Here is a 20,974-nt window from a genome sequence, read left to right as displayed (position 1 = left end):
TTGGCTTCCTTACCCTTTAAAAATTCTTTTTTAACGATGGAGTCTAAGCTCCAAAGACTGTACATTGTATTATGCTTATGTATAATAAACCTTTGCATATCTGCAAACAAGTCTCTCCTGATTGAAATTTAGAGGGAGAGATGGGGAACGATAACAAAGGTGCGTGGATGGACTCTAACAGGGTTCCACCAGATGTTTGAACCTGGCTGCAGGGAGTTGCACCCTTACAGACACAAGAGCATCATTGACGTCCAACACTGATGTTGGGTGACCAGGTCTGCCTCACACATCAGTGTTTCAGTTCATCCCAAAGGTGTTGGGGTGGGGTTCGGTCAAGTTCTTCCACACCAAACTAGGCAATCATTTCTTTATGGAGCTGTGTGTGCTCGTCATGTTGAAACAGAAATGGGACAAACTTCAACTGTTGCCACACAGTTAGAAGAACACAATCTAAAATGTGATTGTAAGCTGGATTTAATAAAGATTTAGGGAACTTATGGGAATTTAGGCACTAGCACATGCTGCTTCTATCACTGTTATAATTAGTAGCACTGTTGCTGCTGCGATTACTACTATGAATACCACTTCCTATCACTACTACTACTACTAACCTACTATAATGGGGGTTTACTACTCTGCACTGCACTCCATTGCTGCTAATTTGGCCTCTGATTGTATCCAGAGCAGACAATTGTTGACACTCACACACCATACATGGCCATACACATGCAACAGAGCCTCTGGTCTTACAACATGTACTGTACATGTATTCTGTCTTCTGGCAGTGTGTGTGTGTGTGTGTGTGTGTGTGTGTGTGTGTGTGTGTGTGTGTGTGTGTGTGTGTGTGTGTGTGTGTTTGTGTCTAGATCTGGATTAGGCTGAGGGAGAGAGCGAGGGGTTACTGGAGTCCAGCAGCTGTGCAAACAAGGGCAGCCAACTATTACTTTTACCCCACTGAGTGCCATCTCTCCCACACTCTGCTGGCACAGACCGGAGGTATCATTACATAAACCCGTTGTTACTCATGTCACACAAAAGCCCTCATTGGGAGGAATACCACGAATCAGAAAAATGGCACATACAGCCTAAACCATCTGCAGGCTGGCAATGTATAGCCTAAAAGTCTGGTTTTGGGAAAATGTTGGTCAAGTCACTTATTTATCTGAGGCAGAGGCACCATCACATGGGAGAGGTGACGTTGTAATGATAGATCTTCAGTGATTGTGGGGTCCTGTAGTGACCATTACTGACTCTGAACAGCCCTTGTTTCAATACAATAGTAATACAATGCAATAATGCACGGGCATCCTCCAAAGTGAAATAATACATATCTAAAACCTGTGTTGTGTCTTTTCTTACCTTGCTGTGTGAAGACGCATCCTTACACAATACCAGCAGACAGGCGAACAAGTTCGTGTATCTCCACATTTTTCTCTCCTGAGTGTCTGGGCTTGAAGTTCACAAATCCAAAGCGACAGTCGTCAATGCATTCAGTCCATGAGTTAAGGGAGTGCGCCTATTTGAACTCCATTTCCTTTTTGCACACAGGGAGGATCATATAGGAGGCTATGTGTCCGTCTGTCTGTGGAGGTCAGTGTGTGTGCGTGTGTCTGTGTGAGTGCTGTGGAGTGCGCCCCTGTCTCCACCGCGCGCTCCGTTTTTCAGCTCGCGCATCATCTGTCCTCCGCTGTCCTCCACCGATGGGAGGGGTCTAAACACAAGCGTACCCAGTCTGGACAGGACGGCGGAGTTTGGATATCTATATTTGATGGTCATAATCATAATCACTTATTTAAAAACGTGTCTACTTTTCAAGTTTGTCTTTGCATTGGCCCTTACATGTTCACTCTAAGAACTATCCGTGTATTTACAGTTGATTGATTTACAGTATGGCTGTATATTTTGACAGACATTGTCCGGTAATTCACCGTTGTATTTCTGTTGTAAATTGCATTATGGGACCTTTATCTGTGCTCCGACCACTAACGTGGTGAGCTGTTCACAACGCCATTATCATCGTAAATTGGTAACCGGATTAGTGAGAGTGAAAAGCGCCAAAAAGTGTCTAAGGCATTGAAAAAAAGCGTCATAGTGTTAAAGTGTTTTAAAAAGCGTCAAAAGCATGAAAAAAAGTTTTGAAAAAAGTTTTAATAATTGAATCCAACCTATTATTAGCAAATATAAATCCCCACTGATCATAGGCTTACTGGCCTATAAGTAGGCTAAGGTAGTCATCCACATATACAGTTCATCCTAAGCAGTGGTGTAGTCTAATGTATTGTAGTGGGTATACTGTACTGTATGTGTATGGGCCTATGTTGGGGGCATTTCATAGTGGGGGGGTCTGGGTGTCCTTCCCCAGGGATGTTTTTAGCATCAACGACTTTATTTCCTGCATTCTGATACACTTTTATGCACCAATTTACGGTGGAAATATCTTTATAATTTACACATTATATACACACATAAATAATGTAGTATGTGTAGCCTAAGTTTAAAAATAGTAAATAAAGGAATAGAATTTAGAATTTATTTATTTTATTGTATTGTATATACTTTGTATACATTTTGTACTTAGTGCACCGTGGGTCGGAGATAAATGCATTTCCGATTCCTCTGTCTGGCACATATTTTGAAGGAATTGACAATAAAGTTGACTTGACTTGAATACAGCCTTTCAGGCGGACGGCACACATTAGAAATTTGAAGGGCTTTTGGCGCCATCAGCTGGCTGATTATTATTTTGAAACTCCAGCAGACCATTCGCTTGCATGTTTACAGTAATGGTAACAGAATGTCTAACAAATCACAAACCTGCAACCAACTGCACCAACTATACATACTCCATAAGTCTGAGCTGATGTCTCCTGTAGTCAGGTGTGTTTAGCAATCTGCGATGCAGCAGAGCAGCAAACTGTAGCAGCGTGGGGTGTTTCTATCACAGAAATAGACTGCGGTTAAGCTTGCCGTCCGTCACTCGTATGTCCGTGGTCGAAAAAACGCCCTAAGGAGGCTTTCACACCTGCTTCATTTAGTTCGGATGAATAACACTAGAGTTCGGTTTCCCGCTTGGTGCGGTTCATTTGGGCAGGTGGGAATGCAGCAATCGCACTCGGGTGCGCACCAAAAGTGGAACAAACAATCAATCGAACTCTGGAGCGGTTCGTTTGTGGTGAGAACGTGATCCGACCTCGAACTGTAGGCCTACCAACTACTGTACTGTATGTGCACTAGGGCTGTTGGAATGAATTCCCAAAAGTCGAATATAAACTTAGCACAAAAAGTAAGGAAATTTGTGTTTGGTAGATTATTTCTCTGTGGTAACAATGCTTTTTGGCAATAAATCTTATACGGTTGGAAAGCCTGTTTAGTTCCCTTTCAAATGGTGCCCCATTTGTAAGGAACGTGCATTCGTGGGATGAGCAGCAGCACTGAGTATGTGGCTTGCGCCCATGAAAAATTTGCCAAATCTTCTCTGCCAATGCCAAACAGCTTATACTGCAACTTAATGACACACGCAAATAGACAAAACACAAGCAAATTAAGATATCATCTTCATTAATTTGACAACACATGCGCAGCATTTAGCAAACGCGCTGCAAATACACACAACACAACCAAATACACAAACGCGCTGCAAATGCAGAAACGATGCAAAAAGAAAAGCACACAATCCCCGAAAACAAATGCAACAAAAGGCCTCTAGGGGGATCGCCAAGTGGAACAGCTTGATTTTAGACCCCACGGGGAGAGAGACAGCGAGAGAGAGAGAGAGAGAGAGATAGAGAGAGAGAGACCCTCCCTGGTGCCACCTATGCCTGGTGGCACCAGCTGACCCTAAATGCTGAGAGGTTGGAAGAGATGGGAAGCTGTTTTGACTCTGCTTCCACAGCACAGCTCCTTAGTTTTGGATACGTGGAGCTCTAGTGAGTGTTCAGCCATGGTTTGGACCAGGTTGCTGACTGCCTGCTAATATTGGGATAGGGCATCAGTGCCAGTCAGTTGTGCCACACAACTACTTATACTACGATTTATTTGTTTAGCAGTGAATATTACCAAACAAAGTTTTCAATGAAATAAGCAAAACCCAGCTGACACACAGTAGGGCTGAGGCCTGAGTTCTTGGGGCCCACTTTGCCTGATGGCACTGCAGCCTTGTGAGGAAGAGCTTAGAGTCAGGAGGGCAGAAGGCAAGGACATCTGCACAACCTCAAGAGAAACCTAATCTCAGATTGCCAGACCTGTCTCCACAGCACTATGGAGTAAGGTCTACACGACAGATACACATCCAATATTAAATTAAGTTAAATGTTCACACGTTACACGTTACGTTAACGTGAGCTGTTTAATTTAGCTGGATACATGGTTAAAAGTAATTTGTTCTTACCAGTGTATCGCCGTGGGTACTTCGTCCAAAGCAATCCCACCAATCCCAAAACGTCCCAGTTAGCTAGTAAATGCTGTAAACATATTTCTTGTAAATCCTTAAAATCATTCAAAGAACCAAGCATTGTTGCACGATCCCAATTGTCTCCAAAACCTGCCATTTTCAGCGTGTAGCTTGCTAGCTCCAAGTTTGTTGTTGTTTCCTGAAGCGAACCCATTTAAACAACAGCGACACACAGAGAGCAGGAGGTGAGGGACCTCTGGTGCTCAGGCAATTATCTAATCCTGGAAATGTACTTCCGTTGATGGTGAGACCTTTATCCATTTCCAGCAGTAACAGTTTATCCTGACTCTCAACATTTCTATAATATGTAGCCTAAATATACGTCTACCAAAGAAATCATAATGTGTCAATAGCAATTGATTAGCAATCATTAGATGATTTATCAATCTTAGTTTCCAATGGAATAGCCTACATATAATTAGCAGCACTGTGTTTTAAGACTATTAAAGTTATTAAACATGAGATGATTATTTAGGCCATTTCTAAGCAATTTTGAATTATACTACCGGCACATGAGATGCACGATTGTCAAAGAAACGTGGCTATAACATGCCATCTGACATAAAACACCTTTAAGCCTAACTGCTTTTTCATTTCAAAATAATTTTATTAAGTCAAACTATATACACATAAAGTCTTCCAAGGTGGTGCAAATGTTGAGTGCTAATAGAACAACAATGAAATCAATTTGGTGCAAGGTAACTGCAGTGCATGCAGTCTTCTCTTTATGGATTTGACAGTCAGACAGTTCAGGTGGGATACTCTACAGCCTTATCTCCTAAAACAGCAGGATCAACAGTCAACATTCAGCTGATAAAATGGAAACCTTGTTCATCATTCAGTCTGGTGACAAAAGAATCTGCAACAGCGTATTATCTTGTGTTCCCGTTCACATAAATATTTCTGCACTAGCTTAATCTCACACATCGACTTGACTGTTGTTAAAACATGCCATTCTAATATGACTCTTGAGAAATGCTTAAAACATGTTTATTTGTTGAACATGTGTGGTTTAGCTAAAAGCAGCTAGCTGCCTAAATGCTAATTTAAAACATGATTTCTTTTTCCTCACATTATCACAGCGTGACCACCAGACGGCACTACATACTCTCAACTATGTCTAACTGAAAAATCTTTTCCTAAAAACGAATAATAGCCTAAATAAAAGCTAAATGTGTAGCCTACTCCTTATTATATTATAGCCAAACAGCAGCAGAAGCTAACGATAGTATTAGCATTTGCCTGCTAGCTTTTGGCTTGTCTGCTGCTTTACAGGTTCAGAATGGGACTCCATATCCCATTATGCCTGCAGCATGCTACGTAATATCTGTTGTGTGTTTGTGCTGCCTTTAGGTAGTGTGGGATAAATGGTACTTCATAGTATAGGCTCAGTCTTTTTACACACGAAATTCAGTAGGCCTAGTTCACTGACACTGATCACTTACACACCCTGCATAAAAAATGAACTAACATCTAAAAATATAGATATGGGTTCTGTTTTGTTTTTTGTTTTTGTTTTTTTGGGGGGGGGGTCTCATATACACATTTAGTAGGCCTAATTATTAATATTGATTATCGTCATTATCGAGGTGATTGTATTGTGTACTGACTGTATTGTTCTTGGGGTAATATATTATGTCTAGTTTGGATAGGTTATTATTCGGTTTGATTTAACTGACAGATGAAACACTGATGTGATTGCTGGAAAAGACCAAAATGTGTAGCCAATATGTATGTGTGTATGCATGTGTATATGGGTATGCAGAGGTGGGAAAAGTACTAAAATATTGTACTCAAGTAAAAGTACCAATACTTTGATGAAATAGCCTATTACTCAAGTAGAAGTGAAATTACCTATCTGAAAAATTACTCAAGTAAAAGTAATAAGTAGTTCATTTATTCGATTTTAGTTTTCTTCCTTTTGGTTTTCGTTAGTCAAAGTTGTTTTTTAACTCAGTAACGGATGGGATTTCTAATGTAGCGAAATACAATACTTCACTCAAAACGTAATCAAGTACATTTTAAATTACAGATTTTAAAAACTACTTGACAAATACAAAGTACACCAGCAAAAACTACTCAATACAGTAACGTGAGTACATGTACATGTTTTCTTTTTGTAGATTTTCTTGCATGTAGCTACACCTTGGTTATCTTCTTCTTTTTTTTTATAAAATAAAATACTTATTTTCAAAATACACTAAACTATATATAAAAGTGAACTGCTTACGAATTCAACGTTTCAGTTTGCAAGACAAACATTGTGTCATTTCTTATTTCAAAAGTGAAGTCTTGCTTTATCATTTGCTGCTTTTGGATGAAAGAAAACCACTATCGCCCACCCTCTTCACAGGCCCTGAACGCACCACCCCTGGGGGTGTGGATCTACTTATTCCCCGCTGACTGGAAGCACCAGGCTAAATTCATGGTACGGCGGTCCGAGCAGTGAGCCAGCCGGGCGGAGGACAGAGACAAAAGCAGGGACACCTTGGTTCACTTCAGACTGCGCTATCCCTCCCACCATCATCGCACCATCACCCGCAACGGTGTGCAGGGGGTTTTCCGTGGCGGTGAGAGAGAGAGAGAGAGAGAGAGAGAGAGGCGACGTCGGGTTGACTGACTCGGGATCAGCCCATGCAGGAGGATGGAGATAGAGAAGAGGACGAATGGGTTCGACTACCCGGAGACAAACAACGCCAAGTCCGTTAACGGTAGGCAAACATGACCCCGGGACATGGTCCTGCAAACACACTTACACACACACACACACACAGAGACACTTACACACACACAGACACTTTACCACATCTAGGCTACATGTAGCCTAAAACACACTGCTGCCGTCCGTGGCAGGAACACACCTTTCCTCACCTCCAAACATAACAGCATGGCTGCACTGTTTGTGATTAGCCCCTATCGGTGCTGCAGGAGCCTACTGAACAGCCACCGCAACCACTTCTCAAAGCCACTTCTCTAAACTCACGGACGCTTGCACTCCGTGGGAATGAACACAGGAGTGTGGGAGCAGTATTATAGGCTATTTATCGTATTTTTTTTATTTTTTATCTGATGAAATGAAGTTTAGACTACTGAGAAAATTTAGCAATCCTAGCAAGTGGAGTGAGTGGCACGTAATTAGCCTTTTCCGATTAGCCTATTGAATTTGTCCTTAAATGTGGGTAGGTAGGTGGTGTGGTTAGTTCCATTGCTGTGTGTGTGTGTGTGTGTGTGTGTGTGTGTGTGTGTGTGTGTGTGCGCGCGCGCGCGCATACGTGCACAGAGGTCGGAATGTTTTTATTTGGAGGTGGCCAGTCAGGCTCGGGGAGATCGTAAAAGGTGAACTTTTGAACTTGGAGAACGCCCTGAAGCCATTATATGGCTTTTTAAGATACCCCAAACAAAAAAAGCTGCACAGGTTGGAAAAGATGGAAATGAAGGCGAGGGGAAAGGGGCAGCAATACATCATGCAGGATGGGTTCAGAGTTAGGTGAATTTCCGATTTATTATGGACTGCATTAATCTCGCAGCTCTTACATGATGCTGGCTTTTCGGCTTACATGCATATGGAGATCACATGGCAAAAACAAATGTTCCCCCGACAGCTCACTTCTTGCTCAGTGTTGCTTCCAATTGATTTTTAATTTTTTTTTCATATGTTCCATATTGTCCATGCAGTTCCAGGCCCAAGCTAAGCCCCACAATGCCTTGCAGCAGTCTCTGTCCCAGGCGCCAGTCCCATATCGTGCCCCCCACCCCCACCCCCATGCGGGTGACTGTATATAACTGTATAGAACAGTGTTTCCTTTAGGATTTTTTTTTGTAGCAGTGGGGTCTGGCCTGTCCGACCAACAACTTGACGCGTCCAATAACTAGTCTAAATAGCTCTACTTGTTGTTCAATTGCAATGTGAGCGGCAGGATAATTTAAAGGCAACCGCGACTACATTTTTTTTTTTTTGTAAAGCCCTATTTCTGATACCGTGGTGGCATACATTTTGCTGTGGTGGGCAGCCACTACAAAATCAACATAGAGGAAACACCGTATAATTATCTTGCCCTTTTTACTTTTAGCATTTTCTGACATTTTTATAAACTAAACAATTAATCGATCAATGAAAGCCATCAACAGATTAATCAATAAGTCAAATAATGGTTAGTTGCAGCCCTACTAACCCTTGAATTGATAGTTTTTTTTAAAAAGATTCTTTCACCTTTTTCATTGCAATTTTTCTTTGCATCTGTCAGCAGACTATAACCGCAAATAACTGAATGCATGAACCAAAGAAAGCCAAATCTATTTTTAAATGATTTCTTTTTTCTTTTTTCAGCCCCTTGGTAACAATTTCATTTCAATTTGTGTAATTTCTAATCTCAGCAACTGTTCTCTCTAAAAGACTAATCGAATAAGTGACCAAATTAAGGGCTTTTTTTTTTCTTTTTTGGAAATTCATCTATTGTCATGAATGCAGTTCTTGCAATACAATAAAGAGAAAGTGGCACTGTTTTCATAATATATACATTTAATCACACACAGTATAATGAATCTGGACGAGGAAGGCAGAGGAAGGCTGAAATGAGTACACTCTTATATATATAAAAAAAAAAAAAAAAAGTGCTTAGTTGTATCAACTTAAAATAATGAGTGAACTACTTGCATGAATTATTTTGAGTTTTAACAACTCTTTCTGAATTGTGCTGCCAAAAATAATTTGTCCCTCCAACTAATTCCTAAGTTTTTATAACAATTAATATCAACTGGCAACTTGCAATTATAATATTCAGAACAACGCAATGTTTGGACACATTTTTTGTTGACGCAACATGAATTTACATGTTTTGCTGACAAAAAATTTAAAACTTTTTTTTTTTTTAACAGTATAGACAATTAATTGAGTCGATCAACATTAAAATTAGCTACAACTAATTAGCTACTATAGATAATCAATTTATTTTTTTGACAAAAGTAATTGTTCAAGCAAAATGGCCTACCATTCTCTAGTATACTGTGAACCTTTTGATGTAAATTTACAGCAAAAATCTCACAGTATCTTCCTGTTTTAATGCTATACAGGATCATACTGTAAATGGCAGTGCATTCTGGGCGGAAATAATAATACAGCACTATCTGCAAATGTTACAGAGTACAGGTTAAGGCTGCAACTAACGATTATTTTCATAGTCGATTAATCTGTTGATTATTTTCTCGATTATTCGATTAGTTGTTTGGTCTATAAAATGTCAGAAAATGGTGAAAAATGTGGATCAGTGTTTCCCAAAAGCCCAAGATGACGTCCTCAAATGTCTCGTTTTGTCCACAACTCAAAGATATTCTGTTTACTGTCACAGAGGAGAAAAGAAACTAGAAAATATTCACATTTAAGAAGCTGGAATCAAAGAATTTTTACTTTGTCTTTTACTCAAACCTATTAATCGATTATCAAAACAGTTGGCGATTAATTTAAGAGTTGACAACTAATCAATTAATCTTTGCAGCTCTAGTACAGGTATTTACTGTTAACACCAATGCATCTTGAGAAAATAAAGTAAAAGGCACAACAGCCAGTATATTACTGTAGATTCAAATAATACAGTGAGAGACTGTATGTCTATTTACAGTAAAATACCTTTAAAATTAAATAAACAGTTTACTGGCAAAGCTGCTGCCAGTATATTACTGTAAATTTACATTGGAAAGTTTTACAGTGCATGGCTTTTGAATTGTGATGATTTGTCTTTTGACTTATGTGACAGATTCAATTCAGAGGAAATAGAATCTGAATGGTTTCTTACCGTGTAAGAGCCTTTGTGTTTGGGGCCTGCAATAAACCTATATCATGGGGAAATAAAAATAAAGCCAAAGTACTGCAACAGTCAAAAACATGAATGTAGAATAGAAAATGACAGTAAAAATATGAAACAAGATAATATAAAAATACTATAACAAATATATATATATATATATATATATATATATATATATACATGCACTATACCTGTATTATGAGAAGACAAGGCAGCTTTATTGCACATTTCAAACACAAACATTTTAAGGGTTAGACACCCACACACACACACACACACAAACACACACACACGTTGTTTTTTTTTTCTCAGAATGGGCCTTTTTGTTGGGGGGGGGGGGTGTCCGCGTACAGTAATGGCAATGAGTCTGTGTTACCCTATTTGACAGAAATCTATACATTTACCTGTTATTTCTGACAATTTGATAAACAAAAATGTCTATTACGAGTTAATAAATAATAATAAGTTAATAAAACCTCAGTTAACCAAACTGGTTAAAAACAAAAATAAAAAAATAATATTTAAAATAAACAAAGTCTCTCCTATTCAAGTTTTTGTTCTGCTTGTTCAACGGTTGTTTGATAAATTTCTCTTAAACACATACAGAGAGGATGCTATTTTTACTCTCAATGCTTATCATTTTATTGCTGGTGGTTTTCCTTTTTTGGGGCTGGCTAAAACCTCTTTGGGGGTGGGGGGTGCCAACAATTCCTCTATGCAGGGAAAACCTTGGTATAAAAGTCTAATATTGCAGATTAATCAATAAAGAATTTAGCTGTTGGTTGCAGCCATAGAGCAAAGACAGATGTTCCAGATGTGTAAAGCCCAGCTGGTTCAGCCATGACGGTGTTGCGTTAACTCCCCATTGTAACCTAGAAAACAAAGCAGCCCAACCCTGCTTCTATAGCTCCAGCTTCCCCACATAACCACATTTGAAGGAAACAAACTCAATTCCCATTGATCTTTAAATTGACTAGAAATTTGGCTCCCCCCCCCCCCCCCTTCCCTCCCACTGTGCTCAGTGAGGTGTGCTTGTTTTAATGTAATTGACCTCAGTGGAAGAAGGGGGAGCAGAAAGGAGGCTGGCTGGAGGAATTCTGTATTTGGGGCTTCGGGGGTTGGCAGGCTGCAGAACCATGGGCGATTCTAGGATTATTTTTTTTTAAGTGGGGGTGGGTGGCAATAATTAGTCGGGGGACTTTATCACAATACAGTGTAGAAAATCTGCTTAGAAATATTGGATAGGATAGAACATCACAATGCAATTTTGCTAAATAAAACACATCACCTTCATTTATTAATTCCACTTGTTTTTATTTAACAAATAGTGTATCCAAATACATTACACATTTTCTCCAGATTCAAGATTTTTTTTTTTTTTTTTTGCCAACAACAAACGGTGCAGGCACATAGGAATTCTTGTGCAGGCTCTTTGAGTCAAGTAAAAAGAGAAAAAGCCCACCGACTAAAATAGAAAAAGATTTGACATGCTAAAAAAAAAAAAATGAATATATAATAAGACCAAAAAAATTGGATACTATACCAAAAAGTGCAAACAATATAATAAATTGTGAATACGGTTTCTATGGGCTCTTAAGGCAAAACATTTGGATAGTCATCATGGTAACATTTAATTGGTCATGTGACCATGGCTAGGAAGATTTAGTTTTCTTCACAGAAGCGTATAAAAATCAAGTGCATTACACTTACAATAAACTTGCCTCCAAACTTCAACAAAGTACAGTTTTCAGATCATTGGAAACGGATCAGCAATGAAGTGCAATACACAATTTATTTCTTACAGCAACAAGTGCTCTAAAGCGAGTTCAGTATGTTTCTACTTCTAAACTGGCCTCAACATTTCAACAAAGAACACAGTTGCCATACAATGTGTGTTTAAAGGATATATCCATTAATCAAATGGAAAAGGAAGTGATTGGCAGAACAGGCAGCAAAGTGACAGTACTCCAATCCAATGGAAATCAAATTTGTCAGATTGACAATCCTATTTCTAGACCTGCCTCTTCAGATAGACTGAGAGAGAGAGAGAGTGCTTTGTCAGCCCCTGCTCAGGCCTGGGGTCTGCGCTGTCCCTCGGGGCAGGGTGAAGGGGACGCCTGGCAGTGGGCGGGGCAGGGACAGGATGCCCCCCCCCCCCCCGCTGTGCCGCTTGAATGATGAGCCAGGAGGAATACAGTAGAGGAGGAGGGGCTGCTGCTGCGGGTGTCGGGGGTTAGGGGCCTCGCAGGCAGATGTAATCCATCATGTCTCTTCTTGTCCTTCGTCTTCTTTCTTCTATCAGTAGACCTGTGTAAACACCAGCACACCAGCCCCCCCCCCACACACACACACACGTCAGATCTGAATCAGAAAAAGGGTTTATTGCCACAATAAGTACACTGGGATTTGCCTTGGTGAATGGTGCAAACATAAACATTAAAATGAAATGAGCAATACATACAGAAAACAAATGTATGCATAGCTACAATGGGTGTGTTTAAATAGGGCTGCACGATATGAACATTGTTGAATGTCGCGATAACGATATGAAATGTGCTCAGTTCTGCCTTTTCTGCTGCTTTTAGTTTTCTGCTAAAATACAATTGAATTTAAAACCAATGAAAAGCAGTCTTTTCCAGCATTCTTTTATTGGACATTGAATTAAATATAAAAGGCAGCACAACAAAAGTGACAGTTACATTTTCAAGTGCAGTTTTCTGCTGATACTTTCTTTCAACTAAAACCCAAAATCTGTGAGTGTCTTTCGCAATGTGTTGCAGCCTTGTCTATTAATCCGTCGATTATTTTCTTGATTGACGGATTGGTTGTTTGGTCTTGAAAATGTCTGAATTTTAAAAGTCAAATTATCTTTATTAGTCTCCCTAAGGAGAAATTTGTTTTGGACACAGAGAAATTGCGGAGTTACAACAGAGGCACACAACAAACACAGGGTTAAAGCAGTTAGAAGACAAATGTACATTGAACATCTAGGCTACTCAAAGAGCTGTGCAAATTACAAATTACCATTTTCGATAGGCTACTTGTGCAAAAAAAAAGCCATTCTTCTGTTCTACCATACATGCCTTACAATCATTCCTACTTCCATAAGCATCCATGCATTCAGTCCTAAAAATAAAAACATGAATTTATCCATTCATAAATATCCTTACAATCCATTGTAAATATGCACTCATTCCTTCAGTCATATCCATACATACATTCAGTCACAGATATACATTAATAAAATTCATGGTCATAAGTTCATCGCTGCTCATTCATGAGCTTAACTGAGAGAGGGACACATGAGTGCTTATAGCTATTATATTTGCAGAGAGGAACCATGTACTTTTTTCCTGAGTTCAACAGCTCAAACTCTGAAAACAACATATGAAAGTTATCAGATAGAATGATCTTAGCCTGCCTGATTGTTGCATGATTAAAAAGCTCCTGCGGGTTGAGGGGTACAGGTGTTCCCATAATTTTGCCTTCCGTCTTAAACAGAAAAATGTTCAAAGCCCAAGATGGCGTCCTCAAATGTCTCATTTTGTCCACCACTCAAACATATTCAGTTCAGTGTCACAGAGGAGAGAACAAACTAGAACATATTCACATATTTTCATTTTTTTATAAAATGACTCCATCAATTCATGAAAATAGTTGCCGGTTAATTTAATAGTTGACAACTAATCCGTTAGTCGTTGCAGCTGTATTTGGAGACGATGATTAGCTTTTTTTCCCAATCCATTTTTTTGCCAATCTAATGTATTGATCAACTAATCGTTGCAGCTCTGCAACAAAGTAGTGGTGAAATGACAATATTCTTTCTTTAAAAAAACAAACAACAGAAATGAGCAGGGCTGGTAAGTCTTTTCATTCCAGGATTTAGATTTGATTCTGATTCTACTCTTCATTTATCAAATGAAGGCGAGTGTTTAGACTGAATGGAAGTTGTGGACATGAATCCAAAAGTAAGTAGTAGTTTGTTTTAGTCATCACAAAAAAAACTAAAAATAATAATAATACATTTATTTATATAGCGCTTTACATGGTACTCAAAGACACTTTACATAAAACCAGCACATATAGCACATTAAAAACAGATAAGCAATAAAACCAACACATAAAATAAGCATATTAAAAGCAATTCAAAACAATAAAACCAGTATTATTGACTCTAAAAGTCTCCTTTAGCGTCAAATCTACATGCTTTGTGTAGATGTGACGCGCTGTGTCGGGACTATTGGCGCCCCTTTTGACGCAGTAAGGTTAAGGAAAAGATAGTGGCTGGGCTTATAAAAGATAAGTTTCCGTGACACGCTGGACAAGAACGGGACAGTTGGGTTTAGGAAAAGAAGAACGGGACGGTTGGGTTTAGGAAAAGAAGAACGGGACTGTTGGGTTTAGGTAAAGAAGAACGGGACAGTTGGGTTTAGGAAAAGAAGAACGGGACGGTTGGGTTTAGGAAAAGAAGAACGGGACTGTTGGGTTTAGGTAAAGAAGAACGGGACAGTTGGGTTTAGGAAAAGGAGAACGGGACAGTTGGGTTTAGGTAAAGAAGAACGGGACGGTTGGGTTTAGGTAAAGAAGAACGGGACGGTTGGGTTTAGGTAAAGAAGAACGGGACGGTTGGGTTGGGTTAAGGAAAAGAAGAACGGGACGGTTGGGTTGGGTTTAGGAAAAGAAGAACGGGACGGTTGGGTTTAGGAAAAGGAGAACGGGACGGTTGGGTTTAGGAAAAGAAGAACGGGACGGTTGGGTTTAGGAAAAGAAGAACGGGACGGTTGGGTTGGGTTTAGGAAAAGAAGAACGGTTGGGTTGGGTTTAGGAAAAGGAGAACGGGACGGTTGGGTTTAGGAAAAGAAGAACAGGGTTAGGGTGGAAGGATGATTTTTTTTTTTTGCGTCATATCTGACTCTGAGAGACACTGTTCTAAGAGTCAGTATTTTGGGAGTGAGAACGGATTGGAACTGGACACAGCATGTTACTGAAAAATATCTCTACAGTATATTCAGTTCAATACTAAATGTAAAATTGTATGGGGGTGATTCTAATTATTATTATTCGTTTTTTTTTTTTTTTTTTTTAAAAGACACTGCTTTATAAAAAACCAAACAGACTTCAACTTTGGACCTTTGGCAGTGAGGGGGCCTGTTATCTCAACTTGTTACTCGTTTAAAAGGGTGAAACAAAAAGAGTAAATCTGAGGACGCCACCCTTTCAAAGATCATCTGAAACTTGTTCACCAGGCTGATTAGCATTTCAAACAAAGTGATTTATCTCACAGCACGCTCCACAGCAGATTGTGTGTGTGTGTGTGTGTGTGTGTGTGTGTGTGTGTGTGTGTGTGTGTGTGTGTGTGTGTTGTGTGTTTTGTGTGTGTGTGTGTGTGTGTGTGTGTGTGTGTGTGTGTGTGTGTGTGTGTGTGTGACAGTACTGTTTTTTTTTTTCAAACTGCTACACTGAAAACAAATGGTACTTTGGATCAACATAAAACATTACTATAATTATTATATTCTGATTTGGTTTAAATAATTCATTTTGACTTAATATAAATTCAGATGTTTATTTAGCCAAAGACAAAAATTGACATTCACACAAAGTAAAAATATGATTTGTTATAAAGACCATAAATCTTTTTTTACTTTTTGTTCAAAATATATTTTTTTAATTCAGAAAAACCTAATATTACTATTATATCAAAGTAAAGTTTTTACTTTTGAATCAACGAATTGAAACACTCTGATTTTGGTCTACTCAAGTATCATGTTTGATTCAGTTAATAGTTTTTTTTTAATTTTACATATACCTTAATCAATATAATGTCTTTAGTCACAACAAGTCAAAACATTACCTGATTACCCTACAGTAATGTATAGGAGGGGATTGGTCTGATTGATTGATTGAACTTTTAAGTTAAATTAAATGTGTCAACAATAAAAAAAAAATAAATGCTACACATTCCCAAAACGTAAAAAGGAAAAAAGAATAACGAATTTGCTTAACATTTCAACATCTTGATGCATTGTAAGATATTGTCACTTACCAGGCTTTCAATATGTATTCCTTTTACCAGAAATGATCATTTTAGATACCTAAAAATAAACCTTTTCTTTTTTTCCCCCTCTACTCTAAATATCCCTTACCTTTTCAGAAACGCATGCAAAAATGCAAACATGAAATACATTTTTGTTTAGTTTTTATGAATGACTTTTGGACTCATCGGTTGGTTGAACTTTTTGTTATTGGTTGTCGTAGTTGTTCTCAGGGATTGTTGATTGTATTCAGACAATTTATTATTATGGAAATTTGCCATATGAGTAAATTTAAAGTTCATGTTTTTTCATGCAAGATAAAAGAAAACGATAATAGTGAGCTTTAGATTTCAGTACTAGACTTTGTCTTCATGAATTATAGGTCCGCTCCATTCAATGATCCCATTATTCATTTATTAACAGTAGATCATTGAACTGAATGGTGAGGACTTGGATAGGAATGAGGCCAGTGTTGTTGTGGAAGGTCCTCCTCTGTCTATAAGAGGCCTGGAGGCTGAATGTCCTTCGTCCTGATGCTTCCGTTTCCTAGGCAACAAGTGTGTTGTGGTCAGAATGAAGAGGGTCCGTTGGTGATGCAACATCAGCGACTGAACAGCGGAAACCACATACAACACAACGGGTTTCACATGGGCTCCAAATCATTCTCCTGTCTTATCTCATCAGGAGAACATTCAAGCAGTCGCATCACTCTGCCGTGTCAGCACAGCCACACATTATCACACAAACATAACGCAGGGGTCTTCAACCTTTTTTCAAGCCAGGGACCCCTTAACTGAAAGAGAGACGGAGCATACTGCATACTATATACTGTATAAAATAAATAAATGCATATTAAACTGGGCCTACTATAACGTGTAGGGCAGCCTAAAGCCTTTTATACATAGGCCTATAACTTTTTTTGTATGGAATACTATGCTTAAAAATAATAATTGTAATTGTGGACTTTATACATTATGCTTTGATGTCAAACATACATTTATCATATCAATAAATAATTATTGATATGATAAATATAGTCTGGGCTGTGAACATTAGGGTCTGTTTATATTAATATAATTAACAGTCTATGGGTCTAACCCATTTATGGACATATATTGGACATATGGACATTGACATATATAAAACAGATCCCGTGACACACCCCACCCCTTCTTTAACAAAACAAAAGTAAAAAACAAAAAAAAAAACACTTGTAGAGCCAATATATCATTTGAAATTTTCCAAAAACTGAATTGTTTTCTAAGAAGAATGCACATCACATGTCAGTCAGTTTATTTCATTTGTAAAGAAGAAAATAACATGGATTCTCTGCATTTTTGGTCTGCTTTGCAGTCGCAAATATGATATGATGCCGTCGGCGGTACCCTATGAACAGAAAAATATTTAGATGAATCACTGGTAACAACAAATTATCGATTCTAGGCAAAAGAATCGGTTTTATAAATCGTCGACAAAAAAGCATCAGACATTCTGTTTTAAGTATGGATGGACAGATTATCAGCCCTGGCCAATTAATCTGTGCGTTTTTTTGGCAGATTATCTCTATAAGGGTTTTATTTGCCTGATAACCGATAAAGTTAATGAATTGATAAGTGTGCCATTTTGGCTCGGCTACAGCTCTGCGTCGGTCTCTCTGCTTCGCTTTCAGTCACCACCGAGTCTGACTTAATGTCCCGCCCACAACACTATCTGACTCTCTTTTACTGTGAGTTTGTAACATTCCAAAATGTTAATTTTGACTTCAAGATTTATATTTTTACTTTAAATGTATATCTGTTCCAAATATCGGTTATCAGTTGCTACTACTAATAATCAGTATCGATCGAGCCCTAGTTTTAAGGCAACACTAAAGAACTTTTCCCGCTTCGGTCCCCCTACAGGTTGGAAGCGGAATTGTCCATTACATTACGTTGTGCAAGTTTACCAGATCGGGTAGCGGATCTGTAGTTTGAATGAACTGGACAATGTAATGTAATGGACAATTCCGCTTCCAACCTGTAGGGGGACCAAAAAGTTCGTCAGTGTTGCTTTAAATTCCCCAAACCTTTCCATCATCCCCACACTGAGCTCTTCCCCCGAGGCTGTGCCTGGGATTGTGTTGTTGTACGGACTGCGATGGACCCGTTGGGTGGAGGTGGCAGCGAGCGCCATGGGAAACGGTGACCAGGGTCAGTGGGATGTTGCTCTTGAAGCATTAATGGCCCCGCTCTCTCCGCTGACCTCGGCGTAACCCAGGAAAGTATTTACAGCCTCCACTTGAGCCATGAGCTACAGGCTGGGACGGCAGTGACGCTGCTGCTTTCTCTCTGACATGTTTGCTGTCCGGATCCTGGCACAACACCAAACAGCTGCTAATGAGCTGCAGGGGAAGGCTGGGGGGGGGGGAGGAAGCACCCCGCTGCCATAAAGTAGGGCTGGGCAATATATCAATGTAAATCCATATCGTGATATGAGGCTCGGTATCGTCTTAGATTTTGGATATCGTAATATGACATAAGTGTTGTATTTCCCTGGTTTTTAAAGGTCGCATTACAGTAAAGTGATGTCATTTTCTGAACTTACCAGACTGTTCTACTATTTGTCTTTACCCACTTAGTCCTTATATCCACATTACTTATGATTATTTATCACAAATCTCACTGTGTTTAATATTTTGTGAAAGCATCAATTTGTCAACCCTACAATATCGTCGCAATGTTTATATATAAGTCAAGGTATTTGGTCAAAAATATCGGGATATTTGATTTTCTTCATATCGCCCAGCCGCCCTACTATAAAGCATATTTTGAAGGGGAATCCAATACGGACCGGAATAAGATTCTGACGGTATGATAACCTTCAGAAAAAAATATCGCGGTATTGCAATTACAGTTCTAAAATGTATTATTTATTTTGAAATGTCGGAGTAGAAAAAATACTTTTCCATTGAACACAATCAATTTTTTTTTTTTTTAACACACTGGACACCGGCAGGGAAAGGGATTTCTAAACTGGACTTTCTGTCCTTTTGACAACTCATAAAAACCAGCTCATAATAGCGGTTTGAAAGATAACCGGTAACCGGCCCATGCCTAATGGGGGACAGTTGGTACAGTGACACTGGGCAATCTGGGAGCCATGTATATATATATATATATATATATATATATATATATATATATATATATATTTTTTTTGTCAGGCCTCTGTGATATTCAACACGTAGCGTAGCCAGAGGCCATAAAAAGTCTTCCATTTGAGTTTGAATTTGGGCGGAGGATGAGTTTACAGGCAGCTGTAAAACACTGAACTTGGTATGTAGAGTAGGGATGGCTTTCCTGTGAAACGGCAGCGCCTGAGGATGCAGTTGTTGAGGGGGGATGGGGGGGGGATTGGGGGATTGGGGGTTATAAAAGAACAGCTGAGGAGTTTCACTTCAAAAACGCTATTTCCATTTCAGAGTGGGAAAGCTGTCATTCTGTTAGCCTTAGTCATGACGCCTAGGTGCCACTTATTGGGATATTGGAAGATTTGAAGGAGCTCACCAGTGATATGTCTGTTGTATGGATGCAAAGGTTGCTTCCAAGCTGGAGATGATTGGAATCTGTTGAAGAGGATTGGTTGTTGAAGCTCAGTCATCCTCACTGATATACAGACAGAGGCACCGCAGTCAACAGAAATGAGAGTAAATAATTCAGTGCTAAATGTATTTTCCCAATATATCAGTACTTCCACTGGATGATTGTATTTCAGACCATGATGTCCTATTTGTAGGGGTGGGGGAAAATTATTCATGCATGTACCATGATTTGGAAAATTGATTCTTTTCTACATATTTTTTTTTTTTTTTTTTAACCAATGATTCACTAATAATAATAATAATAATAATAATAATAATAATAATAATAATAATAATAATAATAATAATAATAATATAGTTTCTGCATCATATCAGTTTTCAGCAAAACCGACCAAAAAAGCAGAAACCCCATGTTATGTTCTTCTTTACAAATGAAATAAATGTCAGACTGACTATGTAATGTGCATTCTTCTTGGGGAAACCAAAAGTTTTCTTTTATAAAATGTCTCATGATATATTGTCTCTAGAAGTGTACTATTCAACTTTTGGTTTTTGTTAAAGATTTAAAATAAAATGACTCAAATACTCAATACTATCGAATCACAATACATATCCAATCGGCACCCACGTATGGTGAAAGGATTGAATCGGGGGGGGGGGGAAGCATATCGCCCCAGCCCTACTTATTGGATGATTGGAAACCGTTGAAGAGGATTGGTTGTTTAGCCCAGTCATCCTCACTGATTTACAGACGGAGGCACCGCGGCCATTTGGCAGTCAACAGAAAAGACACACAGAGCTGTGCACATTGACTATTTTCACAAGAATCTGCTAAACAGTTACTGTTCTCATTACCTTAACACACAAACACACAGTTATGAGCAAACATGTCCCGGATTGCTCACTCGAGGTTCTGTCTTTAACGGCCGTGCGGCTCCAGGAGCGTGGGCTTCCTAGGGCTGCATCTATTTATTTCTTTGCCCTACCGCTTTTATTTTCTTTTTTTTTTTCCCCAAGCTTGTAAAATGTCCAAAAATAGTCAAATATGCGATCGCATTTTGCCAGAGCCCGAGTTGAAGTCTTCAGATGTCTTGTGGTGTCTGACCAACAG

The 20,974-nt window shown here is 39.0% G+C and overlaps 2 protein-coding genes across 2 annotated transcripts in view; one reads left to right on the top strand and one right to left on the bottom strand.

Annotated features, from left to right (window-relative positions):
- The window catches only part of LOC120561313 (olfactomedin-like protein 2A), a 32,968-nt gene extending 31,289 nt beyond the window's left edge, over positions 1-1,679 (bottom strand). Inside the window, exon 1 of the mRNA XM_039804375.1 lies at positions 1,360-1,679. Within this exon, the coding sequence (XP_039660309.1) occupies positions 1,360-1,428 (69 nt within the window). The 5' untranslated portion in view covers positions 1,429-1,679. The remainder of the gene's footprint in view (positions 1-1,359) is intronic.
- Positions 1,680-6,920: 5,241 nt separating this feature from the next.
- nr6a1a (nuclear receptor subfamily 6, group A, member 1a) overlaps positions 6,921-20,974 on the top strand; it is a 124,088-nt gene continuing 110,034 nt past the window's right edge. The window contains exon 1 of the mRNA XM_039804378.1: positions 6,921-7,161. Within this exon, the coding sequence (XP_039660312.1) occupies positions 7,095-7,161 (67 nt within the window). The 5' untranslated portion in view covers positions 6,921-7,094. The remainder of the gene's footprint in view (positions 7,162-20,974) is intronic.

The sequence above is a fragment of the Perca fluviatilis genome, chromosome 6 (assembly GCF_010015445.1).
Source record: "Perca fluviatilis chromosome 6, GENO_Pfluv_1.0, whole genome shotgun sequence".
Classification (NCBI taxonomy): domain Eukaryota; kingdom Metazoa; phylum Chordata; class Actinopteri; order Perciformes; family Percidae; genus Perca; species Perca fluviatilis.
The sequence above is the reverse complement of the archived record's forward strand: the minus strand, read 5'-3'. Positions and strand labels throughout refer to the sequence as shown.